Here is a 19322-nt window from a genome sequence, read left to right as displayed (position 1 = left end):
TTTTAACTAATATGACTGATTATGTTCAAATGCAGAGCTGTACACCCAAAGAAGTAAGTTTAACACACCTAAACTCATAACAGATTTCAACACTTATAAATGAAATCCAAGTTCCATTTTTACATTTTATAACATAACTGTAAACCTGGAAAGCCTTATTCCGTCAGCTCCCTAATCATCAACATGACAACAAGTCTCTCCATCTTGACAGCAGCATAATAAAATTTGAAACATTTGAAAAGTATGCACCAAGAAATTTCATGTGAAGTGGAAGTCTACTCAGTGAAAAGTTCATCCCTCAATCACATACAGGATCCACAAATTAAGCTCCTCCAGTCATTTCCTCTAAATGGTTGGTCAAGCAATAGTTCTTCCATTCCCCTCAAAAAGCAGAGAATGCTACTTTCTTTTAAGGACAGAGAAATAAGGACCTTGCCCATTCTGTATAATAAAACAATCAGTTCAAGAGTGAACATGAGTTAGAAATGAAAAGTTAAGTTCAAAKAGATCTAAGTTGCACTTCCCAAAAGGCTACTCACTCAGTAAATAGAAGCAAGCAAGCAAAAAACAAACCAACCAACCAACCAACCACACTGTTTGGAATAAAATACAGAACACTCAAAGCACAGAAAGAAAAAACCCCAAAACTATAAATAACTCCTCCTCTCCTCTCCCACCTTCTTGCATTTACTGTCTTTACCATTAACTTAGCTTAAGTTTAGAGAGTGAGAACACACAACCCTTTCTGCAAAGGGGCACAGCTTCAACCGGAAGAGTTAAAGGTGTCACAGCACACAGAAACATACTGTGTGCTTCCCAAAGATATTTGAACCCCAGTCTGAAAAAGGAGATTTGAATCTTCACCTCCCACTTTACAGGTTAGTGTTATAACAAATACAATTATTACAAGGTCACCCACACTGCACTTGCCTCTACAACGTTTTAAAAGAAAGTGAAGTGCTTTATTTTCAAAGATCAAAAATAAGACAAAGGCACTCTTGACAGATGGAATAAAGGCACCCAACACACAGAGGAACACTATTTTAGAACACATTTTTGTCCCCAACATTTCCTCACTGGCTGTCTTAGTGATACCTCATTCAGCACCCAAAATTCATTGTGCTACTTAACATATCAATTTTTGCAAATCCTATTCTGGGTCCCTAACTTTCCCCACATTTTGGTACCTTCTCCTAAAAGGTACATGCTCCAGAACTTCACTTCTACTTCTGTAATATGAAACATAATATAAAACAAGGATTGCTCTTGTGGTCTCAAACAGAACTGACAGTGTCTACTTCAGGAGAAAAAGTTTATTTTGGTATGCAAAGAAAAGGACAAAAATTTTATATAATTACTTTACTTTAGATTTCTGAAATGTGATAGCTTGAAAAGTTGAACAATACAAGGCTGAGAAAACAGCCCGGCTTGTGCTGAAGTGTAAAAATAACTGCAAAAGGGGAGGAGGGCTCAGATTATAAACAATATGTATGTCCTGCAGTACGTTCACAGGGGCATGAGTGGTAGTCACTCATGTCAGCAATATCTTTGAATTACTTTTGTATATTTATTGTTATTACCCTAATGATTTCCAAACTTGAAACACAGAAGTTATCCTTAATCTAAGAATTGGTTTTTTTGTCCCTCATTTATATTGAAGAACTACACAGAACATCAGGCAAAAGCAAAAAAAGCAAAAAAACCCCAAAAAACAAAAAACAGATCAAAACAAAAAAAGCATTCAAACAGCTGTAAGAATATCAAGTCCTGAAGCTCACCAAGATTTGGGCTTTTAAAACGTCAATTACCAGAGCAGATCTGTCAGTTTCAAGTTTAATCCTAGAAACAAAAAACAAGTGGACTCTTGTTCATTTAAGCGCCAATACATACGTAAGACATTCAAGTCATTGTTTGATTTTGCCTTTAAAAGTATCCAAGAGTTGATACATGAATTTCAGTGCAAAAAAAACGAGGAAAGGGAGCTCTGAAATGCTAGGTGAAAAAAAAAAAAAAAAGTTAAAAGTTGAGAATCCTCCCACCATAACAGCTAAGGGAGAAGGCTAGTATGAAATTATGTTTGCTAGAGTAATTGATTTAAAGCAAGTTTAACAAATACCATTTGATAAATGAATTCATGAATAAGAACACTCCGTCCTACCAGTCAAGGGGAATCAAGTGCCTGTGAGGATGGGCTCTTTAGTAATTTTTGTTTTCTAGTTTTCTACTCTAGGAACAAAGAACATATAAAACTTAATCATGATATCAGGCACAAGCAAAAAATCATTAGGAAACAGCTTCTGTTTTCCTAATCTATCAACAATCAGTAAAACGCAAAAGGACACTTCTCCAAATGCACCTAGCTTTTACATCAAATTACAGATTCTTAACTTCTTCTTGAAGCCTTTTCCTGTTTTAAATATGACGCACTGTAGGTACAGAGAAGAGAAGGCAGCAACAATTCTTCCATAAGCATAACACATGCAGAAGCTCACAGAATCTAGCCAAAGATTTGTACCCAAGCAGCTTGAATGCAGGCAGCCCTTCTGTAAAACCCACAAGCTTTCTCAGCCATTCCCAAGCTGTTTTCATCTTTAGTATACCTTAAGAACAAAGCAATTGATGTTACAGAACATTTTAAGTTGATGACACGGTTAAACGGAAGCGCCCTTCATCATTATATCATTTAAGAAATGTATTCAGAGAGCAGATGACAGTTAGTGCCAGGTGAAGTCAGATGCACTTGCAAAGCTTGGCTGCTGGCCATTTCACAGCAGTTGCACCTCAAGCCAGAGTGTGAGGAAGCTTCTGTGGTTACACTTTCTACCTGTTTTTGACTAACTCTCAAGTCATTCTTTCTACTTTATCAGTGACTTCATCAAAGCAAGGAAATGGCAAGTAAATACCTACACTTTTGTGAGATTAAAGCTTGGGTTTACAACCAACTCCTCAGACTCATGATTCAGGATGAAGTAACAAGTCATCTCCTTCAAATGAGGCCAAAAAAAAAAATTTTTTTTTAAACCTCCACTGACAAGTCAAAGAATTGTCCAAATTCCTGTACAAGGAGCTCTGAAAATGCTGAATATTGATCACTGAAGAAGCTTTCGTCCTCTCTAAGTGAAAGGCAGATGCTACCTGAATAGCTGAACTCTTCCTTAGAGTATTTTCCCATTTCAGAAACAGAAGCTGTTGCTTTCACCACTTGCACTGGTAGTACCTGAGCTAAGTTCATGAATTTCTGTTGTTTAAGCCCCAAAAGAGTATTTTCTGTTCTTTTATACAAAATGTATGTGCCACCAACAGAGAATAGGGTATTATCAATGCCAAAAGACCCTGCAAGCAATTAAGTAAAAAGTATGTCCAAACGATGTCATTTGGTGAGGCATCCCCTATGCCAGAGAAAGATGATTGCTTCTGTGAAATCCCTGACAATTTCTCCCCTAAAAGCTCCTTATCAATGTCCATGCCGACACCATCCATAATCAGTCTAATGCCATAGCCAATTTCTAAAACATCAGCAAGCTTCCTTTAATACTCTGGAATAGTAAACTGCAGCAAATTAGGGACTGCTGAGTGTGCCACTTCAGTCACCACTGCCACATGACTGGCAACTGCTAAGAGAGGAGCACAACATACATTTGGGGTAGGGAGCATTTCAGCTGTCACAGCATAATTTGTCACTGCACAAATCAGCAGCCAAGAAGCCAAATTACACATTAGGAAAATAATTTCTTCCTGACCCTACAGGTAATTGAAGTCCTGAAGCCTGAAGTCTGATCATAATAGCTATTAGTCAAACTTTAAATGTTCAGGGCACAAAAAAGAAAAAGGATGAAGATTCAAACCCACAGATTTCAAGGCTAGCAAAATCATCTGATCTCTTTTCTTCCACCCCTACTCTGAACAGAATAATTTCTTCCAAAAGGCACAGAGATCCTTTTATTTATTTTATTTTTTTATTTAAGACTTAATCCTTCCAAGGACTCCCGAGGAACAAATTTATCAAGTTCATGAGAACCCATTACAATATCAGTCACTCTCACTGCTAGGAAATGAAGTGATTTTAGAGTCAAATTTCTTCAGCTTCTAGCCTATACATCTTGTTTTCCTCTTTTCAGACAGTAGCTCACTATTGAAAGAAATGATATAATAAGCAATCGCAAATGCTAAAAATATGTTAGGTTTCATTTTCTCTTTGTTTTCAACCTAAAGCCTTTAAAAGGTAACTTCTGTGCTTTAGTCAGCTTTTCTATGGAAAAAAAAACATAAAAGATACCAGAAAAGGGCTAATGAATGCAGGTCTTTCAACTTACTCCAAATCACCTTTCCCTCCCCCGTTTTAGAGAGCATTTTCTAAGCCTTTCCAAACTCTTTTTAAATAAAACAACAAAACAAAAAGCACCAACACCACCCATTAATATCATAATCACTTTAGCCAACACCAGTCCTTAGATGTGCCTGAATCAGGCATAACAGAATAAACTCGCAGATAATGGGAGATGCCTAAATATGCCATAATGGTGCATAATGACAAAAAAAAAATCTCAATAGTTCATCGATATGAGGCCTATGGCCAACTAAAACCTGATTTTTAAGATGAGTTTGCAAGTTTTGCATTAATTTAGGCATTGTCAATTTCTTCATTTCAATAGAAATGTATATTCTGGAATTTATGCCTGTACGAACACTATTCTGAAATGTTACTTAGTTCTGGAACAGCTACTCCAGAATGCTGTGTCTTCACTTATTTTTATGTTAGTCATCATTATATCTGCTCTTACATGCTTGCAAAAAGTATTTTCTCCCTTAAGTCTTATCTAAACCAATTTGCTAATTTTCTTAGGAGTTTTATTTATAGAACCTGGTATCATCTACTCTCTGAATTTTCTCCAAATTCTGGAAATAGTTTTCCAGTTTACTAAAATAGGGACAGATTGATAATTTAAATCTCTCCTAATTTATCTTAAGTTTTTTTTAAGTCCAATTTCTAACCCTTTGTCTGAATGACTAAGCTCCCTTCAAACTCACTATAACCACATGAACCAGTTACAATGAGCTGAATGTCATTCGCTTCTGTCTATGTAATTCTAATTACAGCATTTGTATCACTACCGGTTAAACAGCACAACTAAAACTGGATAAGTTGGTTTCAGAGCTCTGAGTATGAATTAACTGCTTATGCACAATCACATAATTTAAATCATCCTGAACAGTGGAAAATTGAACAGCATGTGAAATACTCAAGGACAGGTGAGTATATCATGATAAAATAACATTATTATGAAAGGGAGCTTGCATAGTTAAAAAAAATCAAATACCACACAGAAAGAAAAATAGTATTAAGTTGTAATGCCAACAACCATTTTTATCGCTTTCAAGAATACAAAAGCCTGGTAAGCCTCAGGAAACATATCTCAGTCCAGCATTGAACACAATAACAGCTGTTCAAGAAAAGGCCTGTTCTCCAAGATGGGAGAGTGAGTTTAGCTCTCAGCCTGAATTTCTGCCTACTTCCTAATCAGTGACCGTTCACTGGAAATGCAGACGATCATCCTCTCATGAGCCAGTGAACATCAGACAACAGGCTCAGGGAAAGAATCACTAGTCAGCAGGCTTCCTTTCCAGCTAAATCCTATTGCACTTATGTAGCTAGTTGGCTTGTTTCTTTTCCAGTGGTCCATAAGGAAGGGAAATGGATTGCATTTCCAACAGAGCTCAGGAAGAACCACCACAGCCAAGACAGTAAATATGCACAAAGCAGTAAAGACCACATGCAGAAAATAATTTCCTTTTAACTCTGTTCAAATATAAACATATTCATTCTTTTCTTTATTAAAGATTGTAATTACCATCCCTACAAAAAAGCCAGCTTGCTAAATTTTTGTTATCTGTTTAGATATTAGACAGCTGAAATGGAAACATTCCTAGTTAATGCACTTTAATCATCATGTAAAATCAAAAAGCAAATACTTTAAGCTAAATAAGAAAAAAGACAGAATTTTCATTAAAAACACCATTTTGCACTACTGATTATAAACATTAACTTTTATGACTTTAAGCATTATACACTCAAGTAAGTTCATATGCACAGGCATATGACCAAGTTAATACAAGATAAACAAACAGAGACTTACAGTGGATCACTTGCACTGCAATGCCTGAGTGCACAACCCATATTCCACAGTGGGGGGGAGAGGGGGAAGGGTCAAATAATTTATATTTAAATACACAACAGCAGGCACTTGAGTGTATACACTCTTCCCAACTAAGTCTATATAACCTACTAGTTACTTATTCATGCATCTTTTCTGTCTTTAGATACAGATACAAGATAAGCTGCAGGCTAGTTTTCCTTATACAGCAAGGCTCTTCCCTAGTAGAATAAAGATAGCTGTCATGTTACATTCATTTTATCCACTCATCTTTCCCCCTCAGTTAAGGCTGCTGTCTTTGCTGTTGTTTTTTTTTTTTTTTTCTTTCTCTCTCTTTTTTTTTTTAGTAATTCAGTTATCAATTCGGATTTAAAAAACTAGCCACAGAACAGAAAGTGACAACATAACTATGATTCATAATATAGGCCACAAAGACGCTACTGCTTAGTTCAAGAAGGGATGCAGATAGGTCTTCATTCTCCCCCTCTCCTCAGCCCTGGTGAGGCCACATCTGGAGTACTGCGTCCAGTTCTGGGCTCCCCAGTACAAGAGGGATGTGGCACTACTGGAGCAAGTCCAGCGAAGGGCTACAGAGATGATTAGGGGACTGGAACATCTCTCCTATGAGGAAAGGCTGAGAGAGCTGGGCCTGTTTAGCCTGGAGAAGAGAAGGCTGAGAGGAGATCTTATCAGTGTGTACAAGTATCTAAAGGGAGGGTGTCAAGAGGATGGGGCCAGACTCTTTTCAGTGGTGCCCAGCGACAGGACGCTAGGCAACGGGCACAACCTGAAACACAGACACTTCCATCTGAACATGAGGAAAAACTTCTTCACTGTGAGGGTGACAGAGCACTGGAACAGGTTGCCCAGAGAGGTGGTGGAGTCTCCTTCTCTGGAGAGATTCAAAACCCGCCTGGATGCGATCCTGTGCAACGTGTTCTAGGTGACCCTGCTTGAGGAGGGGGGTTGGACTAGATGATCTCCAGAGGTCCCTTCCAACCTCAACCATTCTGTGATTCTGTAATTCTTATTGGAGATGTCAGAGCTGCCAAACTTTCACATTTCCTCATTATTTATTTATTTTTAAGAAAAAATTACTCTAGATGGAATTTCTACCATTTAGCAGAAAAAAAAAGAACTACCCTTTATTTAAATACCCTTCTTTTCAGGTGCTTATTCTGTACTCAGCCTATATTCCTCCCTCACAGAAATTTTCATTTTCATCCACTTCAGCTACAGCAACTTTTATTTTAAACTCTCTTCTTAGGGTAAGAGCTTAAAAAGTTATCTGCCATTGACCAAAATGGTGAATCTCCAATGATAGCAATAAATTTCATAAAACTTCCTTTTTTAATCAAATGCTACTTTAACAGATGCTAGATGCTTTAAAACACTTACTAAAAAACATTTTCATCAAGTTGGTGTTTTACTGTTAAATATTTCAATATTTTTTCCCCACAAATATTTAACTGTTGGCTCCAAAATGCTTCTCAAGAAATAATATCTGATTCTTTTTTTTTTTCATGAAGATATCTTAGAAGGACACGAGAACACTTATTTTTAAATAATAAAAAAAAAAGGAGAAATAATTCTCAAAATACCTAGAGGAAAAAAATCTGGATCATATTCTTTTGAAATCAAAGAAACAATATTTTGACACTGATGGAAACTTTTCCCAAATCATTAAAAGGGAGATAAAAAGTCAAAAAGAAGTAAAAGGGGAAACCCAACATCTGAGAATAACCTCTTCTCTCCAGTTTTGGGCCATGCAAATTGATCATGGCTTTTTAGTCATTTTAATGGTGGTGATTCTATATGCTAAATTAGCATTTATATCTCTATAAATTTGTCTTTACTGAGCTTGCACAGACATAAAAGGAATTTGAACTAGCACCAAAACAACACAATTCTTCCTGCCGTGAGAAAGGGGAAAAGCCACTCCAAGCTATGTTTAGTCTTCATCATATTTTCTTACTCACTTCAGTTCTCAATTTTAGTCCAGAAACTTTCAATTGTGGCTATAAGTTTTATTGCTCATATAGCATTACAAATTTATTTCTTCAGAGAGGATTTGGATCTATTGGAATTCTAACCTTTTTGGCATATAAAAATAGCTAATACTTAGTTTACAAGAAACGACAGTCAGTCTATAGCTTCTGCAGCCTCCAGAGAACAAAGCATTAACTGACAATAATTCTAAGTATTACCATTAATGTCAGCCTTCCAAACTTGCAATCTTATGAAATCAGCCACAGAACAGAGCTATGAAACCCACTTATTCAAAAAAGGGATTGTGCCCACACAGTGCAAAGAGCGGCTTAGAAGATATATCCAGGTTGATTAATGACCATAATAAACCTGTACAGAGAACAAGAATTGTTCTCTGCTCTGTAGAAAAGAGGAAGGAGGATGGGATTTTCAGAGTTTCCAAAAAAACCCCACAGAACAGGAAGAAGACAGCACCATACTGAACATCCCAACATGTAAATAATGTCTCTCTGGCAATGGGAATGCAATCAGATAAAAGCTATAGCTATGCTCTGTGGCAACTGCTCAGCTTTCAACCCCTACTCCCAAATTGCTACAAGCTACAGTTTATGCTTTGTGTTGCTAAACTCAACCAATATTAACAACTGTGCAACAGTGGCCTACTGAGTGACAGGATTCTGCCCCCCGTCCCACACTTTTTTTGTGGGATCACTCTTCAGAGTGGAACTGCATCAATTTATAGAACAACTACTGAACATGGACAATACATTAATTTAAATTTTGCTGCATAACACTTGCAACTTGTATAAGGCTAAATTACAGCTGCAGAAAAGATTCATGAGGCAAGAGGAGCACAGTCTCTCCACCCTGTCTGTGCTCATGTGGCTACTGTTACTCAAGGGTCCACTGGAAACAGGTTTTAGCCTGGAGGACAAGGAAAAGAACAGCAAGATAATGCTTTATCAACTACAATGCAAAGCTTATAAATATAATCAGAAGTCAAGAAAAGGTAGGAAGGGCCTTAATAATAATGCTGTGGCATTAACACTACCTATTAATTGTTTAGCAAAACAGTTTGATGAGCTGTAATGTGGGAACACAGACCAACAGGAAAAAGCAGGCTGCAATGCCTGATAAAGCCAGAAAAAAAAAGTGGGTAGAGAAGAACAACTGCAGCAAGTTAAAAAAAAAAAAGAAAAGATAAAAGACAAAGCAAGAAGAATGAAAATAAGAGAATTCTAGTCTTTGAAAAGGAAACAAATCATTAATAAGAAATTAAAAGAGCAAGTAAGAATTTGGAAATGAAATGCTGAAGCATGTTTAACTGAAGAAATTCAGTTCACCCTACTCAAAATACCTCGGAAGCAGTTACCCCTCAGAAGTAAATAGACAATCTCTTCCGGTCAGACTCTTTCAGAAACTGCTCAATGATCTAGCTTGACATCCTGCTAACACAGATCACAGAATTTCACCCGACAATTCTAAGTTCTTAGGCTAAGTTACATAACGTCTTTTCAAGAGACATCTAATTCTGCTTCAAAGATGACAAGTACCAGAGAATCTCCACATCACTAAGTTGCTCCAAGAGTTAACTACCTTCACTCAAAAATACCTCTTGTTTCTAGGTTGACATGCCTAGCACCAATTCTCAACCTAAACATGCACCCCTTTGCTAGCTTAAGTAGTCCCTTCATCACTAGATTTTCTTTTTTCTGACATAGGTACTTTTAAAACATGATTAAATCATCCCTTATTTCTGTGTCTCATTTCTGTGTTCCTTCCTCTAATGTCTCTTCCCCTAGGAAATTCAATTTAATCAAAGGAAGAATTCATGGGACTCGTCAAGAACTAGAACTCTGATCAAATTTTCCCTGATGAACTGGAAATTTATTTCAGCCCTCCTCCATCAGATAATGATATTCAGTACTACTAATTGACAGAGTAACTTCATCCATAAAGATTCAATCTCTGTCGTTGAAAAAGATCTCTCTGTCAGCATCTAACATAACCAGGCTTCCCCAAAAGCAAGATCATCTTCATTATTTTGGAAGATAAAGTTAGGCAAAGCTATTTGGGCAAATCACGATCTGGTTAAGCCATACGAAAAGCAACCGACAAGCTATGTGCAATATTTCTATCACAATAGAAAAGCTTCTTTTTTCTCTCTCTCTCCCCACATCTTCCCTCCCTTCTTGTACTTAGCAGCAGCAGTTCAGAGGGCACAAAGAGTCTCAGTGTTTTCTATCACCTCTGACAGAATTAAATAGCAGGATAGTCAGAGCAAGGGTCTCACTAAATACTGGTAATCGCTGGTACCTCTAGACTGCCCATTGATGGCTGCAAAGACAGAGTTACAGACAGTCCAGAATGCCAGGCAAAAGTCTAAAAAGAAAATGAATTCCAGTATGACCAAGTAGTCCACGTCCCTTGTTGCAAGAAAGAAAGAGCCAAACTTGGCAACATTCACTATGCAGATCTCTCAGTGTTTCCTCAGATACATGAGTAGCACGGATCATTTGTTAAGTATTACCTTAATTCACCTTTAAACTAGTATATTAACATGACAACCATGATCCAGTTTATTGTCATATTAGCAGCAGCTGGCAAAAATGGAAACTAGAGGCTATATTATCCTTAATGCTCAAGATGGGATACAAATATTCCTGTTGAAACAAATTTTTCCAGAAGAAAAACAAAAGCTAGGGGAGAAATAAACCCTACTTTATTAGTTTCCATCTTTTATCCTGAGTGAAAGCATAATTACAACTCTGATTCTGGCTAAATTATATCTGAATTACTTTTACTATAGCACCGATTTCACCAGGCAGTTATACAGCAACCCAGAATTTTGCTGTCTTACAGATATTCCTATGAGCTGCAATCTGCTTTGTGCCCTTGAGCATATTGACTGCTCTCTAGATTTTGGTGCACTCCAACTCCAGATCAATGACGAAGATATTAAGCAGGACATGTCCCAGGATAGAGCCATGAGCAGCTCCACCTGTAATCAGCCTCTAAGGTAGAACATGAACCATTACTGGGAATAACCCAAAATCAAATACCCCGCAGTTATCAAGTTACCTGGATAATTTTTATTATTATCTAAATTCTGCCTGCCATGATTGGTACAGTATTTTGGTGCAAACTGCCAATTCATAAATTGGTCTTTTTCTGTCTTGCTGGATAATTTCATATTTAATTATTTACAAGCTTCAGATAACCAGCTTTTAAATCCATTTAATGTACTATATCAAGAACTCAAATTGGGGACCCAAAAATCCCCTAATGGAAGCAGAAGCCATGAAAAATAGCCCATTTCTTCACCCTATCTCAATATCAGTATCTTCTACCATCTTCAATCTGAGACAGAAATTTTCAGTCTGCAACTTATCTATTACAAATATAAAGATATTTTGTAAGCCAGTCACATAAAACTATGCTGAAGCCATCCAATTTCACACTGAGGAACAGACTACCTGGAGATGTTTCCAGCAGAGCAAGCCTGTAAGGAAAGGACAAAACTTTCAAACCTTTTAAAAGCTAAAATATCTTTTCTTAAAACTTTGCCTTTGAGAACTTTTCTCATCTTTTTTTTTCCATTCACCAGCACCCTCCTCTATCGTACTTCAGATCTACAGATTTAAAAAGCAAAGTTGATAAATAGTGGGTACATAGAAGATTCAGTGGAAATGGAAGATTTTCAAATGATTTATATCAGTACTATTATCCTTCTCATGCTTGTTTGCAACTTTGTCCCCTATTCTATCATCGCTCCCTCAAACAGTGATTTAATCTGTTCAATGCCATTGTTAGCTGTACTTCTTGATTTAAATAACTTTAAAAAATTGATTTGATTTTTTCAAAGTTTAAATAACCTTTAAAAAAAGTCTGTGCACGTTCTATTAGATACCAAAACTGTACAGTCCAACACAGATCCAGATGTTCAACCAAAAAGAATACTCAATGAGCCTTAAGGCATCATTGTGAAGACAGATCATTTTATGAAGAAAATGCAACTGATATATTGGTCAAATAATTTCATCTTTAAGAACCTAAGCATGCTGTATTAGAGTAAGCTAAAACAGTTATTTCAAACAGCATTTTGTAATTTCATACAGTACATGGACAGAAAAAATTCTTAGGTACATAGTTTCATTTCCTGTATACAGCCTTCTATTAAATTTCATCCAGGTACCCTTAAAGCCATTTCAATAGCTACAGTACAACTCAAGTTGTTCTCAGATGATTAACTGCTATGCATGCCAGGTAGTAAGAGGAGAGAGCGGTATTAAAAGCACCTCTATGATACTCTTAGTGAGAAGACAGATCTGGTAAGTTTAGCAGGAAAATCTCATCTCAGAATTTTGCATCCTGAAACTTACTATTTCAGCATTTTTGATTCCTAATACCAACAAATTTTTTTTGCAAAAAACAGAAAGGCTTTTAAAAATAACTTTATTTTAAACTTGAATTTGGCGACTACCACAGAGGAACAAATGGGAATCACTTGCTTCTCTAATAAGTATCCAGTGTGCTAACCTTTTGGAATCACAAAATCCCATAGGTTGGAACAGACCTTTAGAGGCCATCTAGCCAAAACCTCCTGGACAAAGCAGGTCCAGTTAGAGCAGGTTGCTCAAGACCTTGTGCAGTCCAGTTTTGAGTACCTCCACTGATTACCATGAATTATCACGATTTACCCCCCCCCCCAAATTGTCTTAAAAAGACACTGTCTCACACCTCATGGTACACACAGTTAAGTTCATGCTACAGACTGAGAAAAGTCAGAGGCTCCACGCGTGATAGCAGTTAATAGCAAAAAGAATAAAAAAGTCTTTATTGACTCTTATTCTTGCTGAGTGCATAAACACATGAACAAACCAAACTAGTTCTAGCTTGTACTTCAATCACAGAACTTTTACTGCTGGTTATGCATGAGCTGCAATGTCATTCGCTCATTTTCAAATTCCTAGCTGATTTACCAAGTTTACAGTTTGAAAGATTATTTATACTTGTAAACTTAGTAGATATCACCATTGAATCATAACAAGTATAGTTTTAAGCAGAGCAGAACTGGCTAGGTTTTGAGATACAAATGATACACAGCAAATGTCCAAGTTTACTGCAGACAGCTGAAATTTCAGCATATGCAAACGTATCCAATACGGCAGTACTGGCAATCAGTCACAACAAGCACAGTTGAAAGCTCTAAATAAAGTAATGCCTATAGACTTCTGCAAAGTTTGGAGAAGCCTCATTGTGTCAGACCTTATACAAATAGATAGCAAGTTCCTTGGAGAGTTTACGATCAAGGCCCTGAACTGTAGCACAGTACCCTTCAATTGACCTCCACAGGTGAAGGTTTCTCAGTCTGCCTCACACATGCAATATAACTGGACACAGGTGAAGGGGGGAAAGAGATGCAGAGGAGGGAATAGTGACCATTTCAAGGTTACACAACAGCCCATAGAGACTACGGGGGTCTCAACTTCCTGTCCATTGTATTATAATTTTTCCTCATATTTAAACTCAAAGCACAAAGATTCTGCAAACAAGTGCTTTTTTGAGATCTTTTATCCAAGCATGCGGTTAATATTTATCACTCATGAGAGCAGAAAGACACAGTACAACCTAATCATCTCTCCCATACTTAGTTTCAAGAACACAGCAAAACAGCATGGTCAATTTTTATTCTCACTGTATTTTCCTCACATCATTCAAGATTTTGACGTGTTACTTCAGCTGTTAAAGTGTTTTCAGTTTAATTGAGGTCATTCTTTCTGATTGTATTTTGATTTATGTCAGGGTCAAAACATTAGCATTAAAATAAATGGTAGCATGCTTTATATTAGTTTTGACAGCAGGATATGAGAAACGAGCAGTATATGTGAAGAGATTTTTATAATGTTATTTTAAGCATATAAGCTTTCTCCCACATCACCTTCCAATCATTAGTTTGCTTTTGATACTCTTACAAAGTATCCTGGATTGCTATTTTAGATATTAGTAAAAAGCAAAAAAAAAGAAAGTGACTTGCCTGAGGTTAGACTGAACGGCAAAAATAGAACCAGATCTCCAGCATCCCAGTGCACTGTTCTAATGACGAGACCATGCTTCAACTCTTCCATGATTACTTCAGCTACCATTTACGCTCAGTAATCGTCTTAGTTTCTAGGATGCTAGTAGAGAATCTGACAAGCTTTAGAAAAAACAATATTAATCATTTTGACTGACCTATCAGATCTGGATGTTTAAAAAGAAGTTTTTCCCAGATCCAGCATATGCTGTAACTTCAAAGGTCAGGGACAGAACCTAGCCTAAAACAGTCTTGCTCTGTCTGCATCAGTCTTGTATATGGGAACTATTAAAATAGTCTCAACCAGCTTTTAGTCAGTTGTCCAAATAAAAAGCAGTAAAAAATAGCTGTTGCATAAGGTGAAGAAATTTTTTAGAAAGTTATACACTGAGTATGAATAAAACAACAAAAACAAAACAATTCTTGGGGGTAAAAAAGTATGCCAATAACTGTATGAAAACTATTCCACATCCAATAGTAAGAGAAGACGAATCTAAAACAAACATGTTCTGACTTCTACTTAAATATATTCCTATTTACATTTGTCTTCAAAACATAATATTAACCATAAGGACTCTGGCACTACTATGGCTTCCTTCATCCTGAAACCTAGAAGGTTGGCGTCCAAAAAACTCTCAAGAACAAACAGAAAGTTGTCCTCAATCCATGTGGCAATATAGAATGTGACAATTACACTAGGAAAGGACAAGCCTACAAAAAGCCTGCAAATCATATGTATTTGCAAAGGAAACTCTTAAGTTATATTTTTGTCCCTCCTGGATGGCAAGAGGCTTTTCAAGACTGAATACACAATTTTCTTCCTGTCATTTAACTCCTTTGCTATGGGTTCCTTGACTTCCCAAGTGAAAAAAACAAACGATTGAACAACTTTCAATCTTACTCATTCTTCAGTAATACAGGTGCACTAAGGACTCAGCTAGGGGGAAGAAAAAAAAAAAGTCACATCAATGTTTAGTCTGAAACTGATGCTTAAGTTTTTTGGATAGTCTGCATACAGTTTTCTCTGCTTTTGTGTTTGTTAAGAAATGAGACACTTCAAGTTCTATTTCTCTAGCCAGACACAATGTACATCACTATCACTTTTCTCCCGGTGGGGGGGGGAGAGTGGGTAATGGGAAAATTTTTTTTACCATGGACTAACTAAGATTGGGGAGCGAAAGTAGTCATGTGAATCTGGAGTACTCCAGAATCATTTCTCTTCCTACTTGTGATGGCTCCATAAACAACTCCTGCTTGTCTTCTCCAAAGGAGCATGAAGCAAGAATTACCCTTCAGTGCATCGGCGCCTTCCCCCAATCTCTCCTTCTCATATACCTTCAAGGTGGGAGGAAAATAGTGCCCTTCACCTTTATTTTTCCACTTTCATTTGCGACATTCTGATCTGTTCCTCTCTCTCTCCTTTCATACATGTGAGTATCTGTTCCTATCAATTTTTTCCTGTAGCATTTTCTGAAAACATACTGCACTGGGTCTTACTAGTCACCTTGGACTCAGCAGTATAGAAAGAGGACTGGACCAAGAATGCACAACCTCAGTTCTATTCCCTCTCCACGGCTTCCTTCCTGCAGCTGGAGCGAGGCATGTATGTCCACACAAGGGATGGAAAGGATATTCCTAACTATATCCTTACTCCCAGAACTTTTATTACTGTATTTTACTGTGTCTGACTTGACTAAATCTGGTAGAAGCTAAGGTACTGCAGGATAGAGCCAGAAATACTCTCCTCCTCTCTTCCCAACTACCATCTCATTTTGAGCCCCTATCCTGCTCTAAAGGCACACTATCCAAACTGGTCCTGCCTTCTCTATGCTCATTTACTGCCCCTTGCAGAATGGCATTTAGATTGTAGTTAAGATCAGTGGGACTGGATCTCAGAAGTCACTATTTGAAGAGTTTTGCTTTAAAACTTCACTGTCTTTTTATTCAGGGCTACACAAAGGCACTGCACTCAACAAAAGGAGGACTCCAAGACACAGTTTTCAGCCTGTGATCCACAGATGCAGGCTGTCAAGGAATTCTTCTAAGGGGTCCACAAGAGAAAAAATAAACAAACAGCCAAACCAAGACTTATTAGTCAGCTTAAATGTACTACTCAGAGTCTATGCCCAAGCAGTAGAAAATTGCAAAAAAATTGAGCGTCACAAGTCAGAAGAGACTGAAAAATCAGTGTTCACTACGGAAATCAAATTCACTTTGTGAAAATGACAGAAATGTGTCTAAGAAATTTCAGGGAATAAACTGTATCAATAAAAAGAAATGGCATCAGTATAAATTATGCCATTTTCTTGAAGGGCTTCAATCATATCCATTCACACTTTGTGACTCTAAAACTGCCTTTGTTTGTCTAGGAATGCCAACACAGTCTGTAGAGGAAAAGCAGTGTCTTCTCTATAAATCAACAAAGCCAGACTACAGCCCTGGCTATCACAACTTTTAGGACATGAATCAATTCCATCATATTGGTATACGACATCATTGACAAATTTCATATAAGCATGTAAGCTATTACACATGTGAATGAACACAATCAAAAATCAGACTTAGAAATAACTATTTCTTAAGTGTTTGCATTTAAACAACACCACAAGACACCAGAGACTGAACTGACAGGCTTACAAATTCCCATCACTAAGAACACTGAATCTTCTTCATAATATTTTTAAATGCCAGTGTTAAATTCTCTGAAGACAAAGTCAAGTGAACAAGAGAGACTGTAATTCAGAATTGATTGTTTTTATTATCAATTTAATATCATCATATCTGTAAAAACAAGTTACTAGACAGTTACTCAAGTGGAGTCCTTCATTAGGAAACTGAAAGGCTTATCTACCTTTATTCTGATATGTGTCCTTAGGATCCATTTCTTCCCTCAAGTCTGGTCTAGAAACATGACCACTGCCTCCTCTCTGAAGTTGTATTCCATGCCCTTATTCTTTTTTACATTTATTCTGTTTCATCCTCTCAGAATCCATCTGACCTGATACATTTCAATCTCCTCCAAATACACCCTGCTCTAATGCAGCAACTTGCTTGAAAAATAAATTCTTATGTCAGCTGAAGTCAATATGTTTCATCTACTCTGTAAGACACCACATTTATATGTTGCTTTTTAACTACTGCCACACAACCACGCTTGTAAGTACACCATGAGTCTGCACCTTGGAAATGCTTGAAAGCTCTTCTCAGCAATGCTGCACAATAGGCTTAGGTGTTTTGCTTGGGGCTTTTTTTTCCTTGTTAAACCACAATAAAAAGACAATGTGCCAAAAGACTAGAAGTTAAAAAGTCCCTGTCTGACTTTCACTAAAGTTTGGAGAAAACACCATCGACCTTGGGAAGGCGTCAAACACCTGTCAGAAGTTCAAAGATGCAAAGGGGGGCTCGCTGTCACCTCTGAGGCATGCATTTTCCCCCTTTCTCATGGAAGTTTGCCCGCCTGTTTGGCTTGGCTCAGCCTCCTGCTGGAAGCCTGCCGCGGGGAAACCAGCCCAACGCAAGGAAGCCTCCCCCCTCCCTCCCTTTTTAAAGGGCAGCTCCAGCTCCATCCCCGCCGCTGTCACGGAGGACAAAACCCCACCGAGCTCGCCGCAACGGCAGCGACTGGCCCCCGCCTCCCCCAAAAGACCCCCGCACCCCCGCCAGGGCACCACGGCCTCCCCGACAGTCGCGGCGGAGGGGACCGTGCCAGGGGCGCCGCAACGCGGGCAGCGGGGGCCGCGCCGTCCCGGCAGCCGGCGGCCCCGCACCGCCTCGGCGAGGGGGCAAACGGCAGCGAGGCCGCGGGCTTTACCAGCCGCCCCCTCCCCGTCGCCGCCACCACCGCCGCCCCCCGCGCCGGTGACGGGCGCGACACAGCGGCGAGCGGAGCCCGACTGGCAACCGCCGCGACCCCCGCGTGCGGCCGCCCAACGGCCCCGCAACGGCCGCGACCCGCCGCCGCCGGACGGGGTGGGGAGGGAGGAGGAGAAAAAGAAAGGAAGAGAAATCTGGGTCTCACCTTCCTTCTCGGCCTGGGCCGTGTGGAGGAGCACGGCGAGGGCGAAGCACAGCGCCGCGCCGCGCCACGCAGCMCCCCAGCTGCCAGCGCGAGGCAAGGCAGAGCCGGGGGAGCGGGCCGCCGCCTCCCGCCGCGCCGTCATCGCGCTGCCGCAGCCGGTGCGGGTCCACCGTGTCTCCGGCCGGGCCGCGGCGCGCGCGCGGAGGAGCTCGGGGAGGGGCGGGGCCGGGGGCGGGTGCCCCGGAGCGCGCTGCGTCTCCTGACGCATGTGTCACTCACGGGCGGGGCGGGGCGGGGCGGGGCGGGGCGGGGCGGGGAAAGGAAGGGAGGGGGCGGTGCCGTGCGCGCGCCCGCGCACGCAGGGGCGCATACCTGCCGACACCGCGCCCCGCCCCGGCCTGCGGGGGAGGGGTTAAGAGCGAGGGCAGAAGGCAGTGCCATCTTAAGTGTGGGCAAGCCGCCTCTTTCCCTCCTGTCCTGCAAGGGAGAAAGCTCGGAGTGGAGCTTTTTTTTAAAAAAAAAAAAAAAAAAGATTTGAATTTACGCCTTCTGCAAGTGCTAGCTGTTCGCGGCGGGGTAATCCCGTCTCTTTTATTACTCTTCTGTTCCCCCTCTCTTCCCGGCTTGGCGTCGCTCTGTCTCCCGTGGAGCGCAGCGGCACCTCCCCTTGCCCTCATTCAAGATGGTGGCGCGGGGCGACGCGCTGCTCAGCCATGGCGGCCGCGCGGCCGGAGGGGGGGCGGGGTGTAGGGGCTGTTGTCCGCCGTGTGCAGCGCCGGCGCCGCCCGGGCGACCGCTGGTGCCGCGGGAGGGCGGTGCGGGGCCGAGTCGGGCACCTTGCAGCCGTTGGGCCGCTGCGGGCCTGCTGCTGCCCGGAGCGGGGAACGGCCTCCCGGGAAGGACGTTTGTGTCCTTGGCCATTCCCCGCCATGGCCAGGCGCTGCCCGCTGTAGAGCCACGCGCGTGGCCTGGCGCACAGGGTGCGCACAGACCATAAAATCAGAGGAAAGGGAGGTATCGCATGCTTTAGGCACAGTGTCAAGCCCTGTCTATGCTAGAGCAAGGGTGTGATAATACGCATTTACCT

At 40.1% G+C, this 19322-nt stretch overlaps 1 protein-coding gene across 4 annotated transcripts in view; it reads right to left on the bottom strand.

The window, feature by feature from the left end:
- The window catches only part of TMEM131 (transmembrane protein 131), a 107777-nt gene extending 89376 nt beyond the window's left edge, over positions 1-18401 (bottom strand). For 2 of the 4 annotated variants that reach the window (XR_003254131.1, XM_026069447.1), the window contains exon 1: positions 18236-18383. Coding sequence is in view for 3 of the 4 variants with exons in the window: in XM_026069447.1 (XP_025925232.1) it covers positions 18236-18377 (142 nt within the window). In the remaining variant the exon portion in view is untranslated. Of the gene's footprint in view, positions 1-18235 lie in introns of all 4 variants that reach the window. The other 2 variants (XM_026069445.1, XM_026069446.1) reach the window with 2 other exon arrangements.
- Positions 18402-19322: the final 921 nt, after the last annotated feature.

The sequence above is a fragment of the Apteryx rowi genome, unplaced genomic scaffold, assembly GCF_003343035.1.
Source record: "Apteryx rowi isolate R43461 unplaced genomic scaffold, aptRow1 scaffold_297, whole genome shotgun sequence".
NCBI lineage: Eukaryota > Metazoa > Chordata > Aves > Apterygiformes > Apterygidae > Apteryx > Apteryx rowi.
This window is presented reverse-complemented; position numbering and strand designations above follow the sequence as displayed.